At 34.1% G+C, this 12,784-nt stretch overlaps 1 protein-coding gene across 2 annotated transcripts in view; it reads left to right on the top strand.

Annotated features, from left to right (window-relative positions):
- Positions 1-1,413, top strand: part of PLBD1 (phospholipase B domain containing 1) — a 77,748-nt gene extending 76,335 nt beyond the window's left edge. For both annotated transcript variants that reach the window (XM_031938232.1, XM_003771262.4), the window contains one exon: positions 1,107-1,413. In XM_031938232.1, the coding sequence (XP_031794092.1) occupies positions 1,107-1,346 (240 nt within the window). In that variant the 3' untranslated portion in view covers positions 1,347-1,413. The remainder of the gene's footprint in view (positions 1-1,106) is intronic.
- The last annotated feature ends 11,371 nt before the right edge of the window (positions 1,414-12,784 follow it).

The raw sequence follows: 12,784 nt of genomic DNA, 5'->3' as shown, positions 1-12,784 counted from the left end.
TCCCTCCCTCCCTTTCCTTCCCTCTCCCCAAAACAGTAAGCAGTCTAATAGAGGTTAATTATTAAACCTTTTAAAAATCCTTTTAAAAATATTTCCATATTTGTCATATTATGCAAGAAAAATCAGTTGGTCTACTTTTCAATGTTAAAGACAGGAGTGAAGAATGTGCCCCTCTTTCCAGGACAATGGGCCAACTTATGTGCTTTCAGAACACATCTCATTATTTTCCTAATTCGATTGCAAATAATCCAATGTGACTAAAATTTACTTATTCCCAGACAGGGTAGATGAGGTAACATTATAGAAATAACTCATATTGGCATAGATTTAACATTACACTGTAGAGAGGAAGGGAAGGAGGGAAATAAGCCTTTATTTAGAGACTTTAAGGCAAGAAATTGTTAGCTGATTTGTTTTGGGCAAAAAAAAAAGAACTCCAACAGAGAGCTAGATAATTGAGGCCCCCCATCATTATTATGTCTCTTTGCCCAGCTTGTGATCTATTTCCCCAAAACCACATCCATTTTAATGCCAGTGGTCTGCATTATGCTTTGTTGATGCTATTATTCCATGAAAATGCTTTTCACCATCAGCCCTTATTCCTTAATTTATTTGCAGGAGCCTACCTTATATCTGTATTGTACTGTTTTTTCATCTTGTTCTTTCCAGTTACAGTCCAATCATGACTCCTGTCCCAGGAAATGTGTTATTTATATGTTCACACACAATATACATTGATATACATGTACACATATATGTATTATGTATGCATTCATAGTCAGAATTCCTCATCTCATTAAAATTTCTGGTTGTCCTTACTATCTATATTTCCTGTGTATTTTATACTGTCTTTATAAATATCTGAGTCATGGGTTGTATTGCTGTCTACTCTCTTAGACTGGGTCTCCTGTGAATTTTTGGTCATCTCTATTTCTATTGTCTTTCCTATATTGTATCTACAATGCATTTTGTCTAGGTTGGTGGATATATGTTGGCAGTTTCCTTCTCCTTCCCTTTCCTTTTCAGTTTAAAATGAAGACTGGTATACAGGTCGTTCAGCATTTTTCCAGATAATTTCAGAAATATTCCTATTTTGTTCCTTGTAGGTGGCAGATGTGTTTTTAGCATCCCAGTTCACTGCATATGCCATCAGTGGTCCCACAGTGGATGATGGACTTCCTGTCTTCCAATGGAAACTATTCAACCATACTGTCCACCAAGGCCTGCCAGAAGCTTACAATTTTGATTTTGTCACCATGAAACCTGTTCTTAAATTGTGTGAATTTCACAAAGAAAAAAAGAAAAGGAGGGGAAAGCAGGTCAGAGGGAGGAAGAGAAGGAACTAAAGGGTTTTTTAAATATATCTATATTTTTTCATAGTCTCACAAATAAACAAGTTTGTTTTCACTTTCATTGTTCTTCGTTTTCGTAATTAGCAACAACAGCTACAGGAATTGGGAATCTCCTCTAGATAGCATTAAGTGCTAGAGATGAAAAGACAAGAATTTTGATCCTTTCAGGGATTTAAAATCCAAATCCAAAGGCTTATTTGCAGGAGCCTAAATAAATTAAGGAATAAGGGCTGATGAAATGAAAAGCATTTTAATGAAATAATAGCATCAACAAAGCATAATGCAGACCACTGGCATTAAAATGGGAGATAAAACACATAAGTAAAAAGATCAATAATACAAGACAGCAGATAATAATAATTGGACCTTCCTGCATAGGAGTGGATGTTGCCACTATTTCTTTTGTTTCTCTTGTGTTTCATTTTTTCCTAATCTCAGTCAGAACATCAGAGATAGGTTGAATGCAGCTATGATATTGTGAGTTTCAGAAAATGAGAGAAAACTCCCAAAATCATCTGAGCATCAATCAGAGCCAATAGCAACACTAACCAAGGACATAAAGAAGCAGCTCTCCTGAAGAGTTCTTGACCCACCCAGTCATGAATTGAGCTAGTGCGATGGTGGATGAAGTAGGAAGATATTTGCAGTTTTAGAAAGCAATGGGAAAGAGGATGAACGGAAGTAGGAAGAAACTGTGCAGGGACCAATTGGGAAATCTTGTAATGTTCTATTAATAAGTCATAAGTAGCCTAGAGTCATAATAGTAATAAAGTAATTAATAACAATAGTCTATAATAAAAGTATGGAGACAAGAAGAGATATGAGATCTGAGGTGAGGTGGAGGTAAGTAGTTTTTGAATATTCAAAGAACTGTCATGTAAAAGGGGATTGAATTTTGTTTTTGTTTTTGTTTTTTGGCTTAGAGGACATAACTGGTCCAACAGGTGGAAGAGGGGTAAATTTAGCTCACTCTAAATAAAAACTACCTAACAAATTGAGTTATGGAAAATTGGAGGCCAACAGGGTTAAGTGACTTGCCCACAATCACAGAGAGATTTGAATGCAGTTCTTCCTGACTCTTACCCATCACTCTCTCCACTGTGCCACCCAGCTGCCCTATATCTAGCCTCATTTTCCCCCAAATGGTAAATTTGTGAATAATCATTTGACTATATCAGGGTATGTGAAAGTAAGTAATTGAGAAAGGCTAGAAAAGTAGCACAGAGTGCTACTCCTTAAATGACAGGACAAGCAATGAAGGTCCATTGAGGGATTCTGAGAAGAGGAATGGTATGATCAGATTGGTACTTTAGGAAAATAACTGGTAGGAACAAGAAGGATGCATTGAAGAAGAGAGAGAGAGACTAGAATGAAGAAGACCAGTTAATTTAATAGACCATTTTAATAATCTAGGGTAGAAGTACTGAGTCTCCAGATTAGGATGTTTGCAGTGAGAGTCCTAAGTAACATTCATAGAAGTAGGGGGGAAAAAAACCAGACCTTCAGGGACTGGAGGGGTTTCTCCACTGGAATTGCTTCAGAGTTACCGTCCAAAGAGATGGAAGAAAGGTTGTAGATTAAACTGTATGGTGTGTTGGAGTCATGATAGTAGAGAAAGCTCTCCCAGCATGTCTCTCAAAACAACTTTAAAAGTCTATCTCTATCAAATTCTAGAGAAAGAGAGTTGACAAAAGATCAGGATGAGACATTTTTCCAGCCCAAGACAACTTAGGACATCAGTAGGAGAGATCTGTGACAAAGGGGTAAAGGGCAGCCCAGAGTACATAATATAGCAATATCAACTATGGGCAGCAGCAGCAGCAGGAGCTTTCAGTCCAAAGAAAGTAGGGAGATTGGACAACTGGTCAGAAAGAAACTACAGGGGTCCCTGGTGCTACCAGCATATGACCAATCGCTGTTGGGCAACTTCATTGCCCATACTTAGTACTGGACTGTAGTTATAGCACAGAGAGAAGTGCTTTCAGTCTCAAGGGAGGTGGGACTCTGGGGAGTAGGGGTCCTTCCTGGCTAAGGACAAAAGGATAGACCAAAAAAGCAGTCACCACCTTTTAAATTAGATCACACCACCTAAGAAGCACTCCAGATTTCCAAACCCTTAGAAGTAATTCTGAAAAACAACAGTACTTAAAAATATATGAAGCTTGGAATAGTGCTTCCAACCTATCCTATCCTTTTAATATAAAATTCAAAGTCAAGAAATGAGCCGGGAAAATGAGCAAACTATAACAAAAACATCCTGACTATGATAATATCAAATATCAAAGCTACGATAGTGACAGGGAAGATGAAGACAAAAACACAGAAGACAATAATGCAAAAACAGCTATCCCCCCAAAAGGTTAATTAGACAAAACCCAAAAATAATTCCTGGAAATTTCCTTTTTTAATAAATTAAGAGTGATAGAGGAAAAATTAAGAGTTGATAGAAGATAGATAGAAAAAAAAAATGAGAGTAATGCATGAAAAAAAAAATTTTAAACACAAAAGTACTAAAGAATATATTTTAAAAACCAGAATTGACCAAATAGAAAAAGAGGCAGAAAAGCTCAATAAAGAAAAATCATTCCTTAAAAATTAGAGCTACCTAATAGAAGCTAATTATTTCAGAAGATATCAATAAATGATAAAACAAAAGAATGAATACATATATATGTAAAAGTGAAATATCTTATTGGGAAAACAACTGACCTGGAAAATAGATCCAGAAGAGATGATTTATGAATTATTGGATTACCTAAAAGCTATGGGTCAAAGAAAGAGTATATATACATTATATTTCAAAAAATTATAAAGTAAAACTGTCCTGATTTTCTAGAACCAGAAAGTAAAATAGAAATTGAAAAAATGTGCCAATAATCTTAAATAAATGAGCTCAAAATCAAAATTCCCAGGAATATTATAATCAAATTCCAGAGCTGCATCAAAGAGAAAATGCTTCAAGTTACCAGAAAGAAACCATTTAAATACCATGGAAAAACCAGAACCATACAAAATTTAGCAGCTAGTGTATTAAAAGAGCAAAGGGCTTTGAATTTAATATTAGAGAAGGCAAACAAGTTAGGGTTACAACCAATAATAACTTAGTAAAACTGAATATAATTCTTCAGGGAGAAAATAAATATTTAATAAAAATAGATGAGTTTTTGAGCATTCCTGATGAAAAGACCAGACATGAATAGAAAATTTGACTTTCAACATAAGATTCAAGAAAAACATAAAAAAGGTAAACATAAAAGAGAAATCATAAGGGAATCAATAAGGTTAAACTGTATACATTCCTATATGGTAAGGTAACATGTAATTCCTAAGAATTTTATTATTATTCAGGCAATTAGAAGGCCTCTACATAAATTGCACAGGAGTGAGTTGATTATGCTGGGATGATCTAACAACAACAACAAAAAAAAAAAAAAAAAAAAAAAAAAAAAAGGTTGATAAAAAGGGATGCACTAGAGAAAAGGGGAAGAGGAAGAACAGGGAAATTTTCTTCCATGAAAGAGAAGCACAAATAAAAGCTTTCATAGTGGAGGGAGAAATAGGAGTGGGATGGAGTGGTAAGCAATGCTTAAACCTCATTCTCATTAGAAGTGGTTAAAAGAAGGAAGAATACACAGGAACATTCAGTTGTAAATTGAGAGCTATATTACCTGACAGGGCAGTAGAAGGAAAAGTAAATAAGAGAAAGGGGGAAGGAAGGATAAAAGAGAGAGCAGATTAAGGAAAGCAGGAGCAAAATAGTAGGCTTTTTAGGAGAAACATTATGAAAAGAAAGAATAAACAGAAGAAAATAAAGGGAAATGTGTAGTTAGTAATTATAACTATGAATGTAAATGGGATGAATTAAACATAAAACAAAGTGGATAGCAGAATGGATTAGAAACCAGAATGTAACAAATGGTGTTTACAAGAAATGCATCTAAAACAGAGAGATACACACAGTTAAAATAAAGGACTGGAGCAGAATCTTTTATGTAGAAAAAAGCAGGGATAGTAATCATAATCTCAGAGAAAACAAAAGTCTAAATAAAATTAGACCTAATTAAAAGGGATAGGCAGGAAGATTACAACTTGTTAAAAGATGTCATGGCATAGTAGCCAGATTCTTAAAGAAAAAGTTAAATAAATGTATTCCAGAAGAAAATAGACAGTAACAGTATTGTAGAGAGGGATCTTAATTTTCCCCACTCAGAGATAAATTTAACTATAAACCAAATAAGAAAGAAGAGGTGAATAGAATTTTAGGAAAGTTAGACATGATAGACCTCTGGAGAAAACTGAATGGAAACAGAAAGGAGTATACCTTTTCTCAATGGTACAAGGCACCTTGACAAAAATTGACCATGTTTTAAGGCATAAAAACCTCACAAATAAATACAGAAAAGCAAAAATACTAAATACACTTTTTCCAGATCCTAACAATGAAAATTACATTCAACAAAGGGCTATGGGAAGCACAGATTAAAAATTGATAGGAAATTAAATAATCCTTTAAAATTATTAGTTTTCTTTTTTCTTTTTTTTTTTTTTTTTTGGTTTTTATTTAATAGCCTTTTATTTACATGATATATGCATGGGTAACTTTACAGCATTAACAATTGCTAAACCTCTTGTTCCAATTTTTTACCTCTTACCCCCCATCCCTCCCTAGATGGCAGGATGACAGTAGATGTTAAATATATTAAAATATAAATTAGATACACAAAAGTATACCATGACAAAACATTATTTTGCTGTACAAAAAGAATCAGACTCGAAATATGTACAATTAGGTTGTGAAGGAAATCAAAAAATGAGGTGTGCATAAATATAGGGATTGGAATTCAATGTAATGGTTTTAGTCATCTCCTAGAGTTCTTTTCTGGCACAGCTGGTTCAGTTCATTACTGCTCCATTGGAAATGATTTGGTTGATCTGTTTGTGAGGATGGCCAGGTCCATCGAACTGGTCATCATATAGTACTTTGTTGTATATAATGATCTCCTGGTCCTGCTCATTTCACTCCAGCATCAAGTTCATGTAAGTCTCTCAGGCCTTTCTGAAATCATCCTGTTGGTCATTTCACAGAACAGTAATATTCCATAATTTTCATATACCACAATTTATTCAGCCATTCTCCAACTGATGGACATCCATTCAGTTTCCAGTTTCTAACACAAAAAAGGGCTGCCACAACATTTCGTGCACATACAGGTCCCTTTCCTTCTTTATAATCTCTTTGGGATATAATCCCAAGTAGTAAACTGCTGGATCAAAGGTATCACAGTTTGATAACTTTTTGAGCATAGTTCCAAACTACTTCAAAATGGTTGGATCTGTTCACAACTCCACCAACAATGAATCAATGTCCCAGTTTTCCCACCCCTCCAACAATCATATTATTTTTTTTCCTTCATCTTAGCCAATCGCAGGTGTGTAGTGTATCTTAGAGTTGTCTTATTGCATTTCTCTGATTAATAATGACTTGGAGCATCTTTTCATAGGACTAGAAATAGTTTCAATTTCTTCATCTGAGAATTGTCTGTTCATATCCTTTGACCATTTTCAATTGGAGAATGGCTTGATTTTTATAAATTAGAGTTAATTCTCTATATATTTTGGAAATAGGCCTTTATCAGAACCTTTGACTGTAAAAATATTTTCCCAGTTTATTGCTTCCCTTCTAATTTTGTCTGCATTAGTTTTGTTTGTACAAAACTTTCAGTTTGGTATAATCGAAATTTTCTATTTTGTGATCAGTAATGATCTCTAGTTCTTCTTTGGTCATAAGACCTTCCCTCCACAGGTCTGAGAGGTAAACTATCCTGTGTTCCTCTAATTTTTAATATTCATTCTTTATGCCTAGGTCATGAACCCATTTTGACCTTATCTTGTACGCAATAAAGTATGGATCAATGCCTATTTTCTCCATATTAGTTTCCAATTTTTCCCAGCAATTTTTATCAAAAGTTCTTATCCCAAAACCTGGGATCTTTGGGTTTGTCAAAGATTGGTTCTATATTTATTGACTGTTTTATCCCTTGAACCTAATCTTTCCACTGATCAACTAATCTATTCCTTGCCAATCTAAATAGTTTTGAACTGCTGCTCTATAATATAATTTAGATCTGGTAGCTAGCCACCTTCATTTGATTTTTTTTCATTAATTCCCTTGAAATTCTTGACCTTTTGTTTTTCCATATGAACTTTGTTGTTATTTTTTCTAGGTCATTAAAATAGTTTTTGGGAGTCTGATTGGTATAGGCTAAATAAATAGATTAGTTTAGGTAATATTGTCATCTTTAATATTTGCCTCCCCTATCCAAGAGCATTTAATATTTTCCAATTGGTTAGATCAGACTTAATTTCAGTAGTGGTCTGTAATTTTGCTCATAAAGTTTCTGATTTTCCCTTGGCAGATGATTCCTAAATATTTTATATTATCAGTAGTTACTTTAAATGGAATTTCTTTGTAACTCTGACTGTTGGATTTATTAGTGATATATAAGAATGCTGATGACTTATGTGGGTTTATTTTATAACCAGCAACTTACTAAAGTTGTGATTATTTCTAATAACTTTTAGTAGAATCTCTGGGGTTCTCTAAGTATACCATCATGTCATCAGCAAAGAGTGATAATTTGGTTTCCTCATTGCCTATTCTTATCCCTTTAATCTTTCTTTTCAGATCATGATGCAATAAAAACTACATTCAACAAAAAGTTAGGGGGAAATAGACCAAAAAGTAATTGGAAACTAAACAATCTCATCTTAAAGAATGATTGGGTGAAGGAGCAAATTATAGATACAATTAATAATTTCACTCAAGATAATGACAATGATGAGACATCATACCAAAATTTGTGGGATGCAAGCCAAGCAATAAGAGGAATTTTATATCCTTAGAGCTTACTTTGAATAAAACAGAGAAAGAAAATTAATGAATTGGTTGCAACTAAAAACTAAAAAGACCAAATTAAAACCCCAATCAAATACTAAATTGGAAATTCTAAAATTAAAAGGAGAAATTAAAAATATTGAAAGTAAAAAAACTATTGAACTAATTAATAAAACTAAGAGTTGGTTCTATAGAAAAAAAAAATAGATAAGCCTTTGGTAAATCTGATTAGAAAAGGAGGGAGGAAAAATGAAATTAGTAGTCTTAAAATGAAAAGGGAGAACTTTCCACCAATGAAGAGGAAATTAGAGAAATAATAAGGAGTTATTTTGCTCAACTTTATGCCAATAAATTTGATACCCTAAGTGAAATGGATGACTACCTCCAAAAATATAGACTTCCCAGACTAACAGAGGAGAAAGTAAATTGCTTGAATAGTCCCATTTCAGAAAAAGAAATAGAACAGGCAATTAAACAACTCCTAAGAAAAATCCCAGGACCAGATGGATTTAATGTGAATTTTACCAAACATTTAAAGAACAATTGGCCCCAATGCATATAAATTACTTGATAAAATAGGGAATGAAGGGTCCTACCAAATTCCTTCTATGACACAGAACATGGTACTGATACCTAAACCAGGTAGGCTGAAAACAGAGAAAGAAAATTATAGACCAATCTCCTAATGAATATTGATGCTAAAATCTTAAATAAGATATTAGCAAAAGACTAAGAAAAATCATCTCCAGGATAAACACTTGATCAAGTAGGATTTATACCAGGAATGCAGGGCTGGTTCAATATTAGGAAAACTATCAATATAATTGGCCATGCTAAACCAAATTAACAAAACCATATGTCATCTCAATAGATGCAGAAAAAGCATTTGATAAATCCAACATCCATTCCTATTAAAAAACACTGGGTATAGATAAATGGACTTTCCTTAAATAATCAGCAGCATCTATTTAAAACCATCAGTAACATATATGTAATGGAGACAAACTCAACCATTCCCAATAAGATCTGGAGTGAAACAAGGTTGCCCACTATCACCGTACTATTTAATATTGTATTAGAAGCTAGCTATAGCAATAAGAGCTAAAAAGAAATTAAAGGAATAAGAATAGGAATGAGGAAGCCAAATTATCCTCTTTGCGATGACTATGGTACTTAGAAACCCAGAGATTCTGCCAAAAGTTATTATAAATAATCCACAACTTTTAAAAGTTGCTGGTTATAAAATAAACCCAATAAGTCATCAGCATTCTTATATATCACTAACAAAATCCAACAGTCAGAGTTACAAAGAGAAATTCCATTTAAAGTAACTACTGATAATATAAAATATTTAGGAATCTATCTGCCAAGGGAAAATCAGAAACTTTATGAGTAAAATTACAGACCACTTTTCACACAAATTAAGTCTGATCTAACCAGTTGGAAAAATATCAAATGCTCTTGGATAGGGCGGAGCAAATATAATAAAGATGACAATATTACCTAAACCAATCTATTTATTTAGGCTATACCAATCAGACTCCCAAAAACTATTTTAACCTAGAAAAATAACAACAAAGTTCATATGGAAAAACAAAAGGTCAAGAATTTCAAGGAATTAATGAAAAAATCAAATGAAGGTGGCTTAGCTACCAGATCTAAAATTATATTATAGAGCAGCAGTTACCAAAACTATTTGGTTGGCTAAGGAATAGATTAGTTGATCAGTGGAATAGATTAGGTTCAAGGGATAAAACAGTCAACAAATATAGCAACCTAGTCTTTGACAAACCCAAAGACCCCAGCTTTGGGATAAGAACTTACTGTTTGATAAAAATTGCTGGGAAAATTGGAAACTAATATGGCAGAAAATAGGCATTGATCCATATAACGCCGTACACCAAGATAAAGGTCAAAATGGGTTCATGACCTAGGCATAAAGAATGAAATTATTAATAAATTAGAGGAACACAGGATAGTTTACCCTCAGACCTGTAGAAGGGAAGGTCTTTATGACCAAAGAAGAACTAGAGATCATTACTGATCACAAAATAGAAAATTTCATTATACCAAACTGAAAAGTTTTTGTACAAACAAAACTAATGCAGACAAGATTAGAAGGGAAGCAATAAATTGGGAAAAATTTTTACAGTCAAAGGTTCCGTAAAGGCCTCATTTCCAAAATATATAGAGAATTAACTCTAATTTATAAAAAATCGCCATTCTCCAACTGAAAAATGGTCAAAGGATAGAACAGACAATTCTCAGATGAAGAAATTGGAACTATTTCTAGTCATGAAAAGATGCTCCAAGTCATTATTAATCAGAGAAATGCAAATTAAGACAACTCTAAGATACCACTACACACCTGTCAGATTGGCTAAGATGACAGGAAAAAAATAATGAAGATTGTTGGAGGGGATGTGGAAAAACTGGGACATTGATGCATTGTTGGTGGAGTTGTGAACGAATCCAACCATTTTGGAGAGTAGTTTGGAACTATGCTCAAAAAGTTATGAAACTGTGCATACCCTTTGATCCAGCAGTGTTACTAAGGGGATTATATCCCAAAGAGATTATAAAGAAGGGAAAGGGACCTGTATGTGCAGTCAGCAATAAATTGAGGAGTGGTCTTTTCAGAATCAGAGAGATTGGGTGTGGGAATTTCCTGAGGCACTCCAAAACCAAAGCCAGAAAATTTAGGATTACTGATTTATTGTTAGAACAGAAGCTCCCCTAAAATTAGGGGGCCACAAAATCATTGCTTGTTGTGCCATAGTTCCCTTTTGATGTCCTAACCTAGGGTGTCCTGACCTAGTTTCCCCATTGTCCTATTTAGTTATTCTCCCTCAAGTTATAACCTTTCCCTCTTAATGTTTAATGAGATAAAAGGTCTACCTCAGTTGCCCTGCCCTAAAACCCCAGGCTATAATCATTCCCTCTTAAATGGTTGATGAGATAAAGGTTTTATATCTTTAGGCTATACTTATTCCTTCTTAATGTTTGACAGGATAAAGGTTTATCCATTTTAGATGTCATTAGAATATCAGTAACCTCCTTCCATTGTGTCATCCTAGGGGCATCCCCCATTAGATTATCCCCATCCAGGTACCTCCTCCATTGTGTCTTTGTTCTTGTTATCCTAGCTTGCCCTCTGATACTTAAGTGCTGGAGTCTTTGAGACCATAGTCTCCTCCAGTCCTGGAACCAACATGGATCCATTGGTCCCAGTATTTCTCTCCATTTAATAAACTATTGAATCGGTCTCTAATCTCTGTCTTGCTCAGTTTCTCTGGCATTACAGCTATATTACATTACCATCAATTGGGAAAAGACTGAACAAGTTATGTTGTATGATTGTGATAGAATACTCTTGTGCTATAGGAGCAGGCTAGTTGCTGATGCAAACATTGTACACAGAACAACACTTTTGTAATGATCAACTGTGAAAGACTTAGCTACTCTGATCACAATGATTTAAGACAATTCCAAAGAACTCAAAGAAAAAAATGCTCTCTATCTCCAGAGAAAGAAATAATGAACTCCGAGAGCATATTGAAGGATATTTTTTTACTTTCTTTATTTTTCTTGCTTTTTCTTATTTTGTTTTGCAACATGGTTAATATGGAAATATTTTGCTGATTTCAATGGATCATTAAAACCATATTGATGAAGTCCTGGGTTGCTCGGTGGTGTTGGCTGAGAAAAACTGAAGCACTGATTGGATTGTAGTGCTCCCTGAAGCAAGCAGAAAGGGGGCTAAACTCAGCCTTAAGTTCTTTTTTTTTTTTTTTTTAATTTTTTTTTTTTTTTTTTAAATAGCCTTTTATTTACAGGATATATACATGGGTAACTTTACAGCATTAACAATTGCCAAACCTCTTGTTCCAATTTTCACCTCTTACCCCCCACCCCTCCCTAAATGGCAGGATGACAGTAGATGTTAAATATATTAAAATATAACTTAGATACACAATAAGTATACATGACCAAAACATTATTTTGCTGTACAAAAAGAATCAGACTCTGAATTATTGTACAATTAGCTTGTGAAGGAAATCAAAGATGCAGGTGTGCATAAATATAGGGATTAGGAATTCAATGTAATGGTTTTAGTCATCTCCCAGAGTTCTTTTTCTGGGTATAGCTAGTTCAGTTCATTACTGCTCCATTAGAAATGATTTGGTTGATCTGTTGCTGAGGATGGCCTGATCCATCAGAACTGGTCATCATCTAGTATTTTGTTGAAGTATATAATGATCTCCTAGTCCTGCTCATTTCACTCAGCATCAGTTAGTGTAAGTCTCCAGGCCTTTCTGAAATCATCCTGTTGGTCATTTCTTACAGAACAGTAATATTCCATAATTTTCATATACCACAATTTATTCAGCCATTCTCCAACTGATGGACATCCATTCAGTTTCCAGTTTCTAGCCACTACAAAAGGGCTGCCACAAACATTCGTGCACATACAGGTCCCTTTCCCTTCTTTATAATCTCTTTGGGATATAATCCCAGTAGTAACACTGCTGGATCA

This window comes from Sarcophilus harrisii, chromosome 5, assembly GCF_902635505.1.
Source record: "Sarcophilus harrisii chromosome 5, mSarHar1.11, whole genome shotgun sequence".
NCBI lineage: Eukaryota > Metazoa > Chordata > Mammalia > Dasyuromorphia > Dasyuridae > Sarcophilus > Sarcophilus harrisii.
The sequence above is the reverse complement of the archived record's forward strand: the minus strand, read 5'-3'. Positions and strand labels throughout refer to the sequence as shown.